The following is a 19474-nucleotide window of genomic DNA, read 5'->3' on the forward strand; positions in this document are numbered from 1 at the left end:
AAATGCAAGATGACATCACTGGAAGTGACATCAAATAGCCTTTTACCTTGCGAAATTCATCAGAGGTGGAAAAAAGGCATCCCACAAGGAGTGTACAAAATAACCCAACATAAGGGGTCACAAGGTGTGACATAGGGGGGGGGGTGTTATCTCCTAAATGACATGCCACAATCAAATACATCCTGGTCATCAGTTATTTACTGGTTCCCGTTAGTAGAATGTGGCCCAAAAAAGTTCCTAAATCTCCCCATCTCATGGACGCTACTATTAACGGCATGGCTTATATGAATGTTGAGTCTGTAAAGCACAAGGGTGGAACAGGCTGCAACCAATATATCAGCTTCATGTGTGAAGCACAGTTAGCCTTCAGCCCATAATGGGGAACGTAGGTAGAATCGCAGATCTCTGTGGCCTGCACTGAAAACGCAAAGCCACCCTATGGTAGTTTGCTTGGAACCACACACCGCGGCAAGCTGACCATCCACTGAGTCTATTCGACGGAAGTGATGGGCGTTGAAATACATTTGGTGGCTCTCAGGCAACCAATGGAGCCTGGTCAATGCCAGGAGACAGCTTCCTAACATGGGAGTTTTAGATTAAGACCACATTCTATGTTTTTGGCTTTTTGACACTGTCTCCAAGGCAGGACATGCGGAGGCTATTTTCATGATATGATATGATATATGATATGGCATTTATAACGCGCCTATACGCAAGTGTTTCAAGGCGCGATGAGGCAAGGGAGGGGTAACATAGGGAAGACAGAGACAACGATCCTACTAGGCCAGGTGGCATTGAGATCGCGCAAGTGCAGGGGAGGGGGGGAGGAGAAAAGTGCGGGGGGGAGGGGAGGGCACAGTGCAGTACATAGGATAACAGCAAGATAAATAAGGACAATAAATAAAAGTGCGCCCAGCTGGTGGCAAGTGCAGGGTAAGTGCAGGCATTGCATGTCAAATGCTAGTAGGGGCTGTAGGGATACAGAACAGTCACTGAGTGCAAGGGTTGCCAGGGGGGCAGTGCAGGTGTGCAACTGGCGGGTAGGGGACCGGGGCCCGAGATCGGAGGGCAGCCAGGTAACCAGTGCAGTTTCAGATTCAGCCAGGAGATCAGCAGGGAGAGGAGGAGTGAAAGCAAAAGCTAAGAGGAAGGTCTTGAGGTGCTTCCGGAACCGGAGATGGTTCTCCTCAAGTTTCAGAGAGGCAGGGAGGCTGTTCCAGGTGGAGGCCCCAGCAGAAGAAAGAGATCTACCAAATGAAAGCAAGAGTGATTTGCGCTGGGGCTCATTGAGAGAGAACCAAATGTGGAAACTTTAAAAAAAAATCATTTTCACTTTTGAGCTACAGTGAAGTTTTTTTCAATGAGTGAGTAGATTTATTAGTGGACACTACACAATGATTTATCATGAGATGCTTTTGTGGCTGCCACGGAGTCGGGGGTTCAACGGAAAAAGGTGGGGTAAAGTGGGGGGCTTCAGGTGTTGGAAATAACATGGTGCTCTGAGTAGAAGAACACAGCTTCTGAAGGGTGGACCGAAGAATACCAAAGGAGTGCTCGCAGCGGGCGAGGCACACTTTTTTCTTGGTTCATGGAGCATGTTACCTCCAGGGACAGCGTCAGTTATTTGGTGCTTTATGACTTCAGAAGCAAGGTGGCCGACGTTGGTGCCTTGAAGGAACAGGAAGAGCATGCACAAACGTTCCAGCTTCCACAGATGTCCTATTAAACCCTCAAAGTCTGGGTGAGTTATGGTGACATCATGATAGCAGCACAGTTGTAGCCCCTCCAGTGGATCCGAGCAAGCTTTGCTAGGAAAGCGAGTGTCTACCTAGACTCAATGTGAGCTTGTCATGTTTCCAGCCACTCAAAGCACCTTTTCACAAATGTACGCTGTGAAGCATGGTGCTGAGGAACTCGGGAAGACATTTATTCCTCATCTGAAAATCCAGGCTGACATTGACTTTAATAATGAAACCCTCTTGCTGCCTACCCTTGGGTTCTACTGAAAAGATAATATCCAATGGGGAGACACAAATAGGTGGGGATGATAACCCTGTGGGGAACTCCAGTCCCAAATTGCAAAAGGAAACACGTACACAGGTTACAGAAAAAGAAATGAAATACCAGGTAACTCCCCCGCCTACAAAAATCGACCTCTTTCCTCGGTTATTCTTGGCTCACAAATCTGAGAAGTTGGCTACGCTGGTTAGCTAGCACCAGGAGGCTGTTCTGCACTGGCATTGCCATTCACAAAAGCGCCTTACTTCATATAATAACCCCTCCCTCTGAACAAGTACCTGGGTTGATGTGAAGAGACCCAGAGAGTGTACATTAAAGGGATGTCTGGTTACCAACACAGTTGCACTGAGGAGGGGATCTAAGGTCCTTCCTGTATATATTCAGAGCCTCACTTGGGGGAAGTGCAGAGTTCCTAAAAAGTGAGGATGTTCCCAACATTCCACGGGTACAAATCCCTGTAGGGTTCAAGGAACATGAGGTGGAGTAGTCACTTCTCCCAAAATAACTTATGAGAGGGGATTTGAAAACCACAGGAGGGATGTGGTGGGTGAGGTTCTAAGGAATTCGGCACGGGACCAGTTAAGCAGAACAACAAAGCAAGACCAGAAAAACACAGGAATAGTAGACTTTTCCCAGCATGGAAAAGGGGCTGGAAGGCAGTCCATGTTGCACACTGGTCAGCAGGGCGCAGCGGCGACAGGACCAAGCAGCAGGCAAGCAGTCTGTCGTGTAGGCATTGGTCAGCAGGATACCAATAAGATGAATGGGCCGGCAGTCTCTCCGTTATAAAAGCCCCAGTCAGCAGGCGGCACGTGCTAGCTAAAGCAGGGGCAGGCCATGAGTCACTGAGAAGGAGAGACAAGAAACCAAGACACGTGTGCGCAAACATAATCAAGCACTTTTAAGGAGCATATGCCTTGGGCAATACCGTCAGGAAGCACGGTTGTGAAGGACATCATTGTGGGCCTCTCGGAATGGTAGTTCCGGTTCGTCCTGTTATACCCAGTGTCTTGCTGGTGTACGTGCCAATGCCATCAGCGATAAGCCACAAAGCAGTACCTGACCCACAGCAAGCAGACTTTGGATAGTATTACTCCCTCTTGGGTGTCCTCAAGAAAATCACTAGCCTTCGTCTTAGACTCTAAGTTTCATGCTCAATCTCACAGGGTACTATATCTATAGATTATGTTATCAGGTTGCTCTGAGCTTTCCTGTCTCAGTCAGACTTCCTTTCTGCTCTATAGTCTCTTATTCCCTGTTAGTTTAGGGGAGGCATTCTCCATAGGTCCCTGCCCTCGTCTACGGCTGCCATTAAATCCTTGTTCTTAATTTCCAGGTTGATCCACCGCACCCAGAGGTTTGACCAGATTACTCCTCTCCTTCACCAGCGAACATTCTTCAAGCCATGCAGAATTATCTCTAAGGCCCTTGGGTTGATGGTGCAAACATATCTGCCAGATTAGACCTCATCTGTCGAGAGAGATGTGATATGATATGATATGATATGGCATTTATAATGCGCCTATACACAAGTGTTTCAAGGCACGACGAGGCAAGGAAGGGGGAACAGAGGGAAGACAGAGACAATGATCTTACTAGGCCAGATGACATTGAGCTTGATCGAGAGAGGGAGAGAGAGATAGAGAGAGAGAGTCACTTGAAGTTCTGGCATTACTTACTGGTTACGCCGAAGTCTCTGCATTTCATCATTTCCACACAAGCTTTCTCTGCAGCATCTTCCGCAGCTTAGAACTTGCCACCTGCTACCATCCTGATCACTCTCGCTTTCCTTTCCTTTGGAAATATTTTTTAAAATAACTTGTTTTCCTTGTTAAGCCATGAACTATGTTTTGTCATTACTTTTGGTCTACTTGCTTGCTCCTTGTAAGATGCAGTTTCAGAGCTAGGAGTTGGGCAAAAGTTCCAGTGCATTGACACTGGAGGAACATGATCACGTGGTAGCAACAGAATCCATACCACCAAGACCAGGCCGTTTCTATACGCTATAAGCTACTTGCCCTCGGCAGCCACCAGACAATGCTGCCGATGGCACCCCAAAGATTTCCAAAAATATGAAGGCTTTCCTTTTTACTTGCTCTGTGCTTCCTTGTCTCACTGCAAATTTTTCTTCTCAGACACTCTGCCCTTCATGATTCTTGAGGGATAGGAAGATTCTATCGCTGTATTTTCCATCAGCGAATTCTGCGGTTTTTTTTCCATAGCATTCTGCTGCAAATGTATGTGGGGGTTGACTTGGGGGAAAAAGGTAGTGCTGAATTGGGGGGGAGGTCTCCCACTGCATACATTTGCAGTAAAAAGAACTATAATAAAAATGGATGAATTCTCCCATGATGAAAAATTCTCAATTGAATCACGTAGATCTGATTCTTGACGGCGATTTTCACTTCGGGATCTACGGACCACTAAACTTGTAGACCATATGATGTTGTCTTTGTTGATTCTCACCTTAGCTCTATTTTCCATGAGGGTGTCTTACACAAGGCAAATGGGGTCTCTGTTGTTCTTGCTTCCCCCTTACTCACTACTAATTAGGAAGTGCCAGCTTTATCTGTCCACTTCCTGCCCTGGTTTGAGGTGTCTTCTCTCCCACTCAAAAAAGCTGTTGGGAGTATATTATTGTGCTTTAGCATAATAGGAACTAGGGAATTTGTTATGAAAATGCTCTGCTTGTAAGGCTGTGCAGAAGTACAGAATTCCTCTCATTCTGCACACCAACAATTCAGTGGGCTGCATGTGAGATTTTCAAAATGTTGATATGGTTTGATACCCCACCCAGCCCTATCAAAAGACATCAAATCTAATGATCCACCATCAGTCAGCGGAAAATGTCGTTTTTTGTGGGAAGGAACAATATGGAAATACTCCATGAAAAACTGGCAGCCATTTTAAACAGCAACCTCACCCTGCACTATAGCTTGCTTCATTTCTGAGGTCAAATTTTATTGTGGCTGTAACAGTTTGTGTGCCCCTCACGCTCCTCCACCGATCACAAGGTGGGTGGGGTAGCATGCCTTTTTCTTCCTTTCACAGTCAATGAGCACCATTCTCTGTCACTTATGGAGGAAGGGTTCAATTACATAGGTGAGAATTCGCATTGTCTTCACACGCTCGGTAAAGTGAACGCATACCTGTGTGTGTGGGTGTTGCTCATAAATCTGCGGTAATTAGGACTCAAACTGCTGCTTCATTAGACCTTGAAAAACTATCTAGCTGGGAAGACTACCTTTCCCACCAGCCGTAGCGCATACTAAAGTGGTGACCAGGTGCACCAGTGCCGGCGCACCAAAAAAGCTTGCCTTGGCCTGTCATTGACGAACCTCGGCACGCTCACCGTTACCCCTTCATCGTACTAGGTAAGATTACCTATGCCCATGTGGCAGACTTTTCTTCTTAGTGTAGTTCGGGATCTTTTTACATTTGACCTCACTAAGATCTCGTGGCACTGCTTGAAGACTCTGTGTTCTTGACTAGCCCGTTCTTTCTGGCCCGGTAGCCTACATAGGCAGAGGAGCAGAGCACTTTTGGACCAACAACCGTGCATTTTAGGCTTCCCCGAAAATCTTAATCTGCTGTTAGCAATCAAACAAGCATACCGTCTTTCAATTGTAAACAAATATGTCCAATTGAAACTAGACGACGCTGAAAAGCATCTCCATGCTCCTGGTAATATCATCTGCCCCCCCCGTAGAGTACCAACCTGGTTACACTGAATACCCCCAACTTCAGCCCTATGGTACAAGCCCCATCTTTGGAATTAGTTGAGGAGGGGCCAACTTTAAGAGCCCCCAGCCAATTCTGTTGCTTGCCCCCTGCCCCACCAACCAGGGCTCACCTCCACAAGCAACAACAACAGGCGACGGCCAAGCCCTTCCCTCTATGAAACCCATTAAGGAAGTTGGAAGAATAGCATCTTCTTACACAGGGGTTGGCGGGAAAATTAAAATGGCCCTTTTGAACACCAGGTCCCTTAACAGTCACGCTCGTGAAATTCATGATTTCATTATTTATAGGGACTTAGACATAGTGGGCCTCATTACGAGTCCGGCGATAACCGAGGCGGTAAAACTGCCTGGTTTCCGCCGGACTCGTATTACCATTCCGCCTCCGTGACTCCCGGAAATACCAGGGCATTACGACCCTGGTGTCCCGGGAATTCCAGAGGCGGAATTCGGTAAATCCCCATTCCCATTGAGTCCCATAGGACTCAATGGGAATGGGGAAGTGGAAACACCGGCACCATCTTGTGATGGTGCTGGTGTTTCCACGTCCGCCTGAAGGCGGGAGGTGTTAAACCCACCAGGTCAGACCTGGCGGGAACATCGCCTCCCGCCTGCAGGACTCGGGATCGGGCGATCCTGAATTAACTGTGGCGGCGGGTTTACCGCCACTGTTAATTCCGGACCGCCCGACCTGTAATGAGGCCCAATGTGTCTTACAGAAACGTGGCTCACGGATGTTAGTGGTCCTATGATCGAATTGGCCATCCCGGAGGTATATGCAATTTTTGGTAAAACCAGGGAAATGCGGCCATGGTGTGGGGGGAGGGACCTTCATTGCAAAAAGCAAACTTTAATTTTTCATATATACATGTCAATATCAAGAGGATTGACAGATCCTCCACATTAAAATGACACTGATCAACCAGAGATGTATTAATTTCATTCTGATTTACCGCCCACCATCAGTGATGCCGGGTTTCAATGAGTGAGGAGATTATTGGACCAAACTGCACCACCCTCTTCTTGGGGCATCTAAATCGCTGGTGGGGAAACACCATGGACAAAGAGGTCATTTTTAATTTGATCTCTGCCTTTTGTTATTTTAGCTTTGAAGTACAGGCTGCCTTTGAAGCTAAAATAGCAAAGGCCAGAGATAAAATTAAAAAGGACTTGGCCTTTACTACTCCGATTGGAGACCCACTGGTTTATGATCCAAGAACACCTTAAACTCACACTGTCCCCGATTTCTTTTAGTGACATGGGGAGTATGCGTTCCTCTATGCAACCCACCACATGTCCAGAAAATAGTCTCCCACCAAAATTTATTCTGGAGCACCAAGAGCTTTTTGTACCTTTTCTTACATACCTGGTTAACTCATCCTTTAAGGACAATCATGTCCCTGATTCAAACAAGGCTGTTACAGTTACCCCCTGCTCAAGAAACCCAGATTGGACCCCAAAGATAACCTTAGACCCATCACCAATTGCAACTTCCTCTTAATAATACTTGACAAAATAGCTGCTTCTCAGCTTCAATCTTTGTGGAAGTGAATGGTGTCCTTCACACGAGGCATTCGGGCTTCAGACCAGCACACAGCACGGAGACAACTCTCGTCGATCTCTAAACACACATGCTTGGGTATCATGGATAGTGGAAGATCTAGTCTTCTGGTCCTACTCGATCTGTTGGCGGCATTCAACCTGCTCGACCACAAACGCCTCCTCCACACACTTGGACATCTGGGCAAGTGCTCAAAGGAAACTCTCAAATGGATCGAGTCCTTCCTGTCCCACAGTGTGTCCAGAATTAATTGGGGAGAATCTTTTTCATCTTCGGCCCCATCCAGTGGGCCATACCCAGGGGGGCCTCCATGTCTCCAGTACTGTTCAACCTGTACATAAGACCTCTCTGCTCGCTCCTCGAGGAATCAGACATATTTTTTACGAACTACACGGATGACACGCAGTTAGTCCTGGAAATTAGTGGTGATTAGGCACTGGACTCTTTCAATCTTCTCTGTAACTATAATCTAATTCAGTCATGGATGACCAGTTATTGGCTGTGCCTCAACAGTAGCAAAACCAAGCTTCTGATATTCAGCTCCTCGCAGGCACTCTCCAAACTGAATCCAAACTATAAATGTTTAAAAATCGAGAACTGTACAATCTCAGTGCACAGTAAGGTAAAAACATTTGCCATCCTTTTGGAATTCTCCCTGAGTGCTGACACCTAACGTCAACCAGGTCAGCAGGAATTGCAGCTACTACCTCCGCCCCTAAATACATTCTGTATCTTCCTCACTGAAAAGAACTGCGCTACTATTGCTCGAGCAACTATATTGTCTTGGCTAGATTATGGCAATGCCCTGCTGACTGGTGCGCGTCATTAAGAGAATTCTAAGAAGAAATCACATCTCCAATCATAGGAGAGACCTCCATTGGCTACCAGTGCTGCATCGCATCTACTTTAAAGTAGGCTCCCTTGTACATCGCTGCCTTTTTGGGACTGCCCACCCCCGCCTCTACTTAAAGTCTTTAGTCTCCTGATGTACTCCTACCAGATCACTGCACTCCTCCAACCTGGCCCAGGTCAACTGTCCTGGATGTAAAAGCTCAAATGGCCAAGGAAGATCGCTTCCAGTTTGCGCTGCTAAGTTCTGGAATGCACTACCACTAAAGCTAAGACATGAAGAGAATATAAGGGCATATCCTTAGTCTTCAAGTAATTGATTTTGCTAAATCTGTTCGGTCCCCCTAGGATCTTGATTGTCCTGTCTATCTATCTTAACTTGTCTATCTATCTTAACTTGAGGAGAACCATCTCCGGTTCCGGAAGCACCTCAAAACCTTCCTCTTTGCTTCTGCTTTCTCTCTCCCTCTCCCCTGCTGAACAGCAAATTAATTCTTCACTGAAACTGCACTGATCCTGAAACTGGACCACTCTAAACGGCCTCGGTCCTGGGCCCAGCCACTCTCCACTTGCACTGATGCCCTTGAACCCCTCTGCACTGCGGGACTGTCTCTGTATCCCTACAGCCCCCCCCCCCTTCCCCAGCACTTGTTCTGCACTTATCTTGCACTTGCCACCAGCTGGCCCTATTTATTTATTACTTTTCGACACTTACCTTGTACTGCACTTCCCCCCCTCCCCTTCCCCTTGCACTTTTCCCCCTCCCCCACCCCTGCACTTGCGCGATCTGAATGACACCTGGCCTAGTAGGATCGTTGTCTGTCTCCCCTTGTTCCTCCCCTCCCTGCCTCGTCGCGCCTTGAAACACCTGTGTATAGGCGCGTTATAAATACCATATAAATACCATATCATATCTGTTGGTTTAACTTGTGTAACCGGGTGCCCCCATGCCTGTGTGCTGTTCAGCACGTTATAAATAAATATCAAATGAATGTGGTTTTGGAGGGTCTCCAGCAAGACATGGAGAACTTCCGCTACTATGACGCATTCCTTCCTTCCCTGGGTGGCAGTTATAATGATGTGTTATATGTATATAGCACTTTACAGAGAACATATATAGATGCAATATCACCGAACTGAATTTGGTACTCATTTATCGACCACGGAAGAATGAAAGGCTGAGTTGGCCCGGCCACGATTCGAACCTGTGACCTGCAGATCACCCCCAGATCCTAGTGTGTGCTCAACCTACTGAGCTGGCTTAATGATCACTCTATGAGTTTGCCGTAATACAGAACTTCTGTGAGAGTCCCCGTGCGTTAGCTTAAAACCTACTTATAAACTCTATTTGCCTCAGAATGCTGTTCCCGTGCTGTGCCTTGAGCTGCTGTCACAAAACGCCTGGTGTTTCCCCAGGGATACTGCATGCCCTTGCCCGCTGCCGCTGAAAGGCTTCTGGTATGTAGAGACACCATGAGCCAATGGTATGGACATCTTTGGAGGGTGTACCATGTTTAAGGTATACAGTAGAGTGGAAGTGGTTTTTCTCATGTTCATAACACAAATGTAGCTAGATAGTAATTCACAAATGTATTTTTTTATTTAAGTTTTAAATCCCAGGGTAAACCCCAATGACCCCTTATGAGCATTGCTTTAATGGTAAAAACATGTTTTAAATACGCTCATGATCAACTTTATTCGGATAGTATTATAAATTAAAGTACAAAGACATAAAAAATAATAGAGGATATAAAATTCCACAATGCTAAAGAACGAGCATTTCAATCAATTGATGTCACCAACACCTCAATAGGGCACCATTTCCACAGTGACTCGCTAGAGCCACCTGTATAATTGTACTATAAAATATGAACACTAAAAATAAATAAATAATAATAATAAGAATGCAAATGTTTCTACATCATTATTCTCTAACTCTCTTTTTGAAAATACTGCCTATTTATGAGGTGGGATCACATGTATGTGTTCATCATACGTAAACATGAAGTACCTCATGGGGTGAAGAATGCATACTGATTGAAAGCAGTGAACAGCTCATGCACATGCCATGACTAGGTGACGTTTTAAAAACAAGCGCACAGCCTCTCTCTCTCTCTCTCTCTCGACCTCCGTCGATGCGTTCATTAACCTTGAAGACAATAACAGCAGGCCATCCTAGGCACACGTTAACCTTTGGTCCCAGATGCGCATGCGTCAAGCCTGTTCTCTCTCGGGCACGGTGGTCTAGGAAGCAACTAGCCTTGGTGGGGGCTAACATTATACGTGTGCATGCGGCAAACAGCTTCGTGCCGACGGGTGGCCACTATGCGAGAAACGGGCACCGTGGCTTATCAGTTATTCAAGCCAAGTCGGTCTCGTGCCAAACGGGGAAACCACACAACACACACAATGAACAGACACAATTAAACGTGTAGGCGTAAATACAAAGTCTGTTTGCCCAGGGAGATATGTACATACCATGGATGATTCTAAATCACTAGTAACCCCTAAAAGCCGTTTAGGATTACCCCCTAACACGAGCATGGTCTGATAGATCATCATTTTGTACGCCTTCACCTCTGACCCTGAGGAAAAGCTCAACATAGCTAGATATTTCTCACCTCCAGATCTGGCTAATAGTTTTCGACCAAAGTGATATATTCCATGAGCAATTTGTTCAGAGCTCAGAACGAAGCTGTTAACGTTGTTTTGCTTTCAGTAATCACCGCACCTGGGTGCCCCTGTTTGACCTCTGAAGTCCCGATTTCACGCGCTCAGTGTGGCTACATGCGGATGTATTATACAGTAAACTCGCGCCCTCTGCTGGCTCACCGAAGAACTGCTTTTGCATCTGCGGTGAAAGAACTTAGCCCCCTAAAAATGTTTATAAAAACAGGCCTCTTCAATAGCGCAAAAAATGCGAATGCAATCAAGGGACGCCAGGGGTAGCATCGGCCTCTTCAGCCAGACCCTTCAAAACGCGTGCAACTATTGTTTGCTCTACGCTATTCCATGATGTGAAAGCAAAACAAGTCCCTCTGCACTTTATCGACCAGTGCTTTAAGTGGGATGCTAAATCGATGGGCCGCTCAAGTTATGAGGGTGGCATAAGTACGGGTGTACTTAGGCCATGCCCCCTAGTGCGAGACCCCCTCACCTAAGGAGGGACTGCTAAGAGCAGGAAATCGGGGCGCACTGGCCTTATTTCCTTTAGTGCACCCAACCCCTCCTTTTTGTGCCAAATCACAGTCTCTGTGCCTGTGATGAAGAAATAAAGGGAGAGTCTAGGTGCACCAAAGGTGTGACACCAGCGCACCCCAGCTCTCCTGTTCCTCTGACACCCAGCAGGCGGCCCTTTCATTCAAGGAGCCTCGTGGAAAAAGGGCTGCCTGTAGGAGTCTCTCTAGATTTCTCAACCACTAAGATCACGTATGCTGAATTTCAGTCATTTGAAGTGCCATAAAACACACATATGCCCAAATCTTGACCGGGGCGCAGTCTGTCTCTCCTTGAATGAGAGCTGCAGTGGCTCGTGGAACTGGACTTCACTCACATGTCCATGCTTCATGACTTCTCTCTAGCCTTTCAAAGCCACTTAAGTCAGATATGTTGGGTTTCCTTGGTCATTTAAAGTACCATATGGACCACATGGCCAAAATCCTTCGCCGGATGTGGTCGTTTTCTCATCGCATGAGATTGTCAGCAGATCATGGATCTCGACAAAAAGATGAAATGCTTAACACAAATGTGAGCACAATGGGTGTTATATCACAGACGATTCCTTGGTCCCAGGAGCTTGAACACATGGCTGGGCGATCCAGCAGGGTTATGAGTGGTTAATCGCAACATCTCTGCAAATTTTGAGTGTAGTGGGTAGTCACCGCTGATCAACAGAAGCATTCACAGAAAGTGACCAATGAGAGATGCAGATTATACCGCAATTATAGGCAGGTTACAGGCATGTTTCGGGCAGTTATTTGCAATTGTCTTTGTTTGGTGGGTATATACTTCCCATCAAAGCTGATCTCAGGTTTTTGTCAGGATATATTGATTAGCCAGTGGGGGCAAATATTTTGGGCCTATCACCCCGTGCTCTCTTGGGAGAATACACAGTGTCTAAAGGTTCTCATCTGCTCTCCCTGGGACAGATTGCAGAAACTTTGCACCGGTGCAAGTGCAAAGTTTGCACGGTATCAGCACTAGGGCAAAGTTTGCCCAATTCTAAAAACACTGGGACACATTCAAAAACCATTGCAACTCGACAAGTACAATTTGACATATTAAAAGCACCAGGGTAAAAATGGCCCTTGCGCTAAAGAGATGCATTTTCACTACATTTTTGCACCAGGGCAAAGTTTGCCCTCGTGCTAATACAGAATGCTTTTAGCACTAGGCCAAAGTGTGCCCTGATGCAAAAATGTATCTTTTTTGCACTAGGGACATTTTAGCCTTGGTGCTTTTAATATGCCAAACAACACTTGTCAAGGTACAATGGTGTTTGAATGTGTCCCCGTGTTTTTAAAAATAGGGCAAACTTTGCTTTAGTGCTAATACCCTGCAAACTTTGCACTTGCACTGGTGCAAAGTTTCTGTAATCTGGCCCCTGGTGGCCAATGTGAGAATTCAGGACGCAGCTTTGTATTTCTATCCTAACTCCACGCAGTGAGCCATCTGTGGGCACTCGAAATTCCAGGATCCAGAAGCCTGACGCGTTGCACAGGTGAGCGCAATGCCAGATATCAGGGGCGTTGCTAGGGGGGGGGCTGATCTTTTAGTTGTAGCCCCTGATAGAATCTCAGGAGCTACAGCCAAAAGACTAGCTAGCCCCCAGTGCCAACAGTTCCAACGTCAGCTTAGCCTTGGGTCTTTTCCAGACCTAGCAACTCCCTGCCAGATATTCTGATTAATCCCGCCAGTTTCTTTCAACAGTGGTCTAGACCCACTCCCTAACCCTTTAGCATCCATTGATTGGTGAATGATGTATATGGAACGGTGGGACACTGGAGTAAGGCTTGCCAAGAAGAGTTGGCTAGTTGGGAGATTCCTGTAGAGCAGGTGCCTAGAGATTATCAAACTGTATAGGTGAGGTAAACGTCCGGTAGCGTCCGGTAGCTCTATCTCTCCATTTAGCGATGCAGTGCCCGGTAGCTCTATCTCTCCATGTAGCGATGCAGTGCCCTACCGCTGAAGGTTCTGTAGGTGAGGTAAACGTCCGGTAGCTCTATCTCTCCATGTAGCGCTGCAGTGCCCTACCGCTGAAGGTTCTGTAGGTGAGGTAAACGTCCGGTAGCTCTATCTCTCCATGTAGCGCTGCAGTGTCCTACCGCTGAAGGTTCTGTAGGTGAGGTAAACGTCCGGTAGCTCTATCTCTCCATGTAGCGCTGCAGTGCCCTACCGCTGAAGGTTCTGTAGGTGAGGTAAACATCCGGTAGCTCTATCTCTCCATGTAGCGATGCAGTGCCCTACCGCTGAAGGTTCTGTAGGTGAGGTAAACGTCCAGTAGCTCTATCTCTCCATATAGCGATGCAGTGCCCTTCCATGTAGCGATGCAGTGCCCTACCGCTGAAGGTTCTGTAGGTGAGGTAAACGTCCGGTAGCTCTCTCTCCATGTAGCGATGCAGTGCCCTACCGCTGAAGGTTCTGTAGGTGAGGTAAACGTCTGGTAGCTCTCTCTCCATGTAGCGATGCAGTGCCCTACCGCTGAAGGTTCTGTAGGTGAGGTAAACGTCCGGTAGCTCTATCTCTCCATGTAGCAATGCAGTGCCCTACCGCTGAAGGTTCTGTAGGTGAGGTAAACGTCCAGTAGCTCTATCTCTCCATGTAGCGATGCAGTGCCCTTCCATGTAGCGATGCAGTGCCCTACCGCTGAAGGTTCTTTAGGTGAGGTAAACGTCCGGTAGCTCTCTCTCCATGTAGCAATGCAGTGCCCTACCGCTGAAGGTTCTGGTCTGCTCTACCATTTGTCTAAAATGTCCGTTTTCACGTCAGATGTGTCTCCCGGGCATCTTCATGACTGTATTTTGGGCTGGTGCAATCAAGACAAAGCGGTGGGAAACACATGCTATTTTGTTAGAACTGGCATTGTGGGTAAAGTGGAAGGTCAAAATCAAGAATTGGCCAATGTAGTAGAGGTTTAAGTGTTTATTCTGTTGAAATTCAACTAATCTTTCCCTAACTCTACAAGCTCAATCTCTATTCTGGTAAAGACAGTCTAGAGCAGGGTTATCCACGTTTAGATCTTGAGGGCCAGAAACATGTCTGATTTTCAGGATACCTATCGGCAACAGTCATGAGATAAATGTGCATACAATGATTCTCAATGTTTTAAAATATTTTCTCGTGAATATTAATGAGGGATATCCTGAAAACCCATCAGTTTCCGGCCCTCCTGGTCTGGAGATCGACACCCTTGGTGTAAAGGGTGCTCGTCGGGATGCCTGTAGCATAATATTAATAAAGTCCTCTGTCCAGAATCCTATTCTAACCTACTCACATTCTCTATCTGCAAAAGAAAACATCCAAATAACAAAGGAAAACTTTGGCAGGGGTGGCTGCTGGCTTCTGACTCCAACATGTTCCTTTTAGTAATGACCTTTACCTCTAGTTCAAGTTCTAAAAAAACAGGCAGTTCTTAGTTTCCCACTCCACCTACAAAAATTTAAAAAAAAAGACTGCACTGGACAAGAGATTTGAAACAAGCTGACACACTTGACTGTTCAGTCCACTTTACTACCAGTGCTCTAGTTTGGAAGGATGTACACGTGTGTATGATCTTGAGCACAATACTCTAGCTCACTATGCACCAGTGATGGCATTCATTGCCTTGGCACATGTTACTGGGCTTGCTAAAAAAAAACAGGGTTTCTATGATCAGCTCAACTCACTTGCAAAGGCAGCTCTCTAACTGTGCTTCCTAAACCACTGTTGGCTAAAGCCACTATATAGACCTAGGGTTCTATGTTGTTACCCCGCAGGCCGATTTCATGGACGCCTGGTTGCCCGGACCCGATGTCGGCGCTGCGGGGAAACATCATTCCTTTTCTGCGCCCCGTTCCCAGTCTGTTTCCGGACACCCCTGCAATCCCTGTTCCCTCCCCTGCCCTCCTGCCCCCAGGTCCAGTCCCAATTATCTGCTCAGCAGGTAACACCCCTGCCACCCCTGTCGCCCGACCCAATCTCCTGTTCATGACATACACATACACACACAGGTGCACGCCCACACATACATAGACATACACACCCAAACCTGTCCCCAAATCTCCTCCTTACCTGACAGTCTACACCATGTTCAGCCTACTTCCGCTATGCGCAGTAAGCACATGCGCAGTTCCCCGAAAGGCCGCCTGGTGAGGAAAGCAGCCTTTTGGGGAAATCGCTGCGCATTAAGTGGGCTGAACGTAGACCTAGACCTATAAAATCTGGTTTTCTGTCAACAAAAGAGTGATCCATATCTTTGGAAGGGATGATGGACAAATAGTTCGATAATTCTGGTCCACAGAAATGTACAATTTCATGTATTTATAAGCAATATGTATTGGCTATAATTTTCATTGGGTTGTTTGGTCTGAACGAACCTGGTATTCAGCCTTACCTGCTCCATTAATAGGTGAAAAATGCAGATTTTAGACCCCACATATCTAAATTAAATATTATTTTGATCCGAGAACTGAGCCTCCCTCTGTCATTCATCGCATTGTTTTATATAAGCCCTATCTCGGGGGATCTATAGGGAAACATGCAGTTAACATGCTTTTTGACTAGCTGTTAACAGTCTATTGCACTAGACGCAATACATGAACCTCCATTTTGAATGCAAATGGCTTCTGCTGTCACTGCAATGCAGTGTCCTTAGCAGGCACTATGTGGTTTACTGAAAAGTGAATGCAACACAACTACAAGTACCAGAATGCAACATAAAAACAGTGCTGTGTGGCCATCTCACGCTCACATAGGACAACACGAGAAATCCTTAAGAGAGAAGAGACTAAGCTGCTGAGCAATAGAGGGGAGGCAGAATGGGGGCATGCATGGGACTATCTAGGTGAGGCAGAACAGGGAGGGATGAGGAAGAGTAGTGTGGTCCAGAGAGCAGGAGGGAAAAAGCAAATGGGAACAAGATAAAGAAGGAGAGAAAGACAGATGGGAGGCACATTCATTGATAAGGAAAAAAGATTAAGCGAGAGAGAGAGAGGGAGTAGACACATCGCAATGAGAACAAGAGTGGCTCTGTAGGGAGAAAAAGGCAGGACATAGTGGAGCCAGGAGACGGGCACTGGGGGGGCGTGGGGAGACAACAGGGGGACAACAGGGGGGAGAGTGCAGAACTAGGAGGGACATGAGACTGCAAGAGAGACGATAGGTCACAAAAAGGCCCCTCCTTTCTCACCTTTGTTTGGCTTTCCCAGCAAATCAAATGCCTCCTTTTCATTTCCAGTGACCGCCTTTAGAAACGTGACGTAACCCTATTGCAAATGTAACAGGGTGAGCGGTATGAAGGGGCGAGCAGGTGGTCTATGAACAAACTGCCCCCTCTCATTAAATGCCACTGACATCCCCTGATCTTTCTCTAAGGCCAACCTTAGTCCGGTGGTCACTACAATAAAAGATTTTGCTTAAGGGCATATTAGCAGAAAACGTTTGAAGAGGATAGCACAGGGGCAACGAAGCAAGACCGCGCAGAGAAACAGAGGTTCGAACCCCAGATGCGCACTTAGAAACCGAACTCAGGTATTAAGAGTGTTATAAAAAAACAATAAAATAAATCACTGATGCAAGCTAAGGACTGTTATTGAGGCAGCATTAAAGGGTATATCGAGAGAGGTTTCCTTTCCTTAAGAATGTTTTTGCTTTCCCATACCATGATACTGGAGTCTAGCACACACACCCACATCATCTGTAACCAAACATGACACAGTGAGAAGTACCTCCAAACTGTTCTTTTTTTAATGTTGCTTAAATTAGAGGGGACAGAGCCATGGCAAGGTGCATTTGGTGAGGGGGATAAAGGTGTGAGGATTATGGCAAAGTGGCCCTTACATCAGAAATCAAGTAGCAGGTTTCAGAGGGAGTGTATCTCCTGCACTGTCATGGAATGCTTCGCAACCCAACTATACCATATTAAATGCTCAGAAATGTAATGTGAAATTGTATTGATGACTGGATTAGCGGATAATCTATCGAAAGGTACTGAAATGTAACTTCAGTTGGAAATGACAAATGTTTTCAATGTTGGCCACTAACTGACTTTCTGCTTCCATGCATGTTTACAAGGATAGAGCAGGATTGAGTCAGCATTCTATATGCATGTGTGCTCTGATGGCTGTTTCTGTTTTTTCCCTTTCCTTGGCCTGCATGAATGCAATTCTAGGAGCACGCTTTGGATGCCAATGGCAGCAGGACCACTTTCAGTGCTATGGCTAGCAACCCTGCAGGGCCATTGGGGGACATGCTTGCAACCAATGGGACACTTTCAGGCTACCTGAGCCAGCAGGAGCTCAGCCAATCCTATAGCGCTTCTTTTGTGCAGACGTCAGCAGTTAGAACCTCCTTGTCCTCTCTCTCCGCCTTGTCCAGCACGTCTCCTGCAAAAAGCCACCAGCCGTCGCTTGCAACATCCCAGGTCCTCGTTGACCATAGCCCAAAGCGGGACCTCAGTGCTTCTCCGAAAAGACAATATAACAACCCTGCTGGTCTTTATTCAGCTGAGACGTTGAGGGAAATGGCTGAGATGCATAAATTAAGTGTCAAAGGAAGGGCGTCTGACGGCGGACTGCGTCGAGGGTACGTAACACACTTTTGCACTAGGTACAAAAAATGACCAGGATATACATCCATGACATTAAAAGGTTTGTGACCAATACCGCAAACCATTTAGCAATTCAAGACGGAAGCATACCCACATCTGCCAGATTACGTTTTGTGGTACCCAATCAAATATATAACTGCTGATTAACTTTTTTAAACCTGTGAAATTGTATGTAATGTCATCAGTTCTCCAAGTTATTGATGAAGAGCATTGGAACTTGGTTAAATAAAAAGGGTCAAGTTGGAGCAGGACTGTGGTTGCTACCCTGGCATGAGGCATGGTAATGACGCGACGGCTTAAGCAACTCTGGCTGAACTTGTGCCGTTGCAGAATTTTGAAGCGCGCTTGTCTAACACAGCTACAGAGGCAGATTAGACGTTTTGTTGTGTGTGTGATGCCATGGTGCGCTTCAACGCATGTTGCTGGCACGCAAAAGTATGGTTTAAACCCGGGCTCTACATTTGCCCAATACATATATAAAACATGCATGGGGTTGTGTGAAAAAATGGGTGCCATGGCCAATCAGTAAATTTGCTTTATTTAATTAAAAGTACATAGAGTACAATTGTGGTATCTACATATTTAAGTACAACTTGTACAAGTTAAACTGTGGAAAGAGGACAGAGAACAAAAGGAAATATCAAGGATGTTCTATATATTCTACCCATCAGTCTTTCTATCTTATCCTCCTTTGCATCTACCTACTTATCTCTTTCTTTCTCTCGGAAGAAATGTTACAAAGCTCTGTAATAGGGTTACATGCAATTATAACTAATAAAATAATAACTAATGAAAAAAGAACAAATACAAATAACGAATTCCAAAATAACAAATTCATTTTTCATTGTTTTATGGGGCGGGGGTTCTCCCGCAAACCCCCTTTTGTTTAATAATACTTTTCCTCCACCTCCAAAACCACTATTCCCTCTCAAAACCCCATTCTTAGTTTTTTTCAAAATTCGTTATTTTGGAATTAGTTGTTTTTTCATTCATTTTTTCATTCGTTGTTTTGTATTCCATATAATCACTGCATCCCCTGTAATAGGTGTGCATTTTTCTGATATTTTGTTATTTTTCATATTTATATAGTCTTATCTAGTTTATGGTGCCTATTACGCGTATTATAGTACTCAGTAAAAACGGATCTCGCCTCTGAAAGCAATCAAGCACTTTGCAGTTATTTTACAGCATGCATAAGCACAAGTCTCAACTATTGTGAGACTATTAATATTTATAACCATTACAATACAAATAAGCAGTCTCCCCAAGCCACCAGCAAGCCAGCAGAAGATCCATTCATATAGCATTCAGTATCAAACACTACAGTAGAAAGCATCATCAGTAAAAGAATATCATTCTTTAGTACTGTGGAAGATGGGGCGCTGGCCAATCAGTATACTCGGAACACGGCCTGTACTGTCTGGTACAAGCCAGCGTTTCGAGCAACCTGGGTGCTGCTAGCCAGTGCTCCATTCCCTTCCACGCAATCTCACCTCTTAG

The 19474-nt window shown here is 46.0% G+C and overlaps 1 protein-coding gene across 6 annotated transcripts in view; it reads left to right on the forward strand.

Annotated features, from left to right (window-relative positions):
* LDB3 (LIM domain binding 3) overlaps positions 1-19474 on the forward strand; it is a 501927-nt gene that overhangs the window by 229285 nt on the left and 253168 nt on the right. For 4 of the 6 annotated variants that reach the window (XM_069610771.1, XM_069610772.1, XM_069610773.1 and 1 more), the window contains exon 5: positions 17537-17949. The exons of the other annotated variants lie outside the window; for them this stretch is intronic. In XM_069610771.1, the coding sequence (XP_069466872.1) occupies positions 17537-17949 (413 nt within the window). The remainder of the gene's footprint in view (positions 1-17536; positions 17950-19474) is intronic. 6 annotated transcript variants of the gene reach the window in all.

This window comes from Ambystoma mexicanum, chromosome 8, assembly GCF_040938575.1.
Source record: "Ambystoma mexicanum isolate Mex_15411 chromosome 8, UKY_AmexF1_1, whole genome shotgun sequence".
NCBI lineage: Eukaryota > Metazoa > Chordata > Amphibia > Caudata > Ambystomatidae > Ambystoma > Ambystoma mexicanum.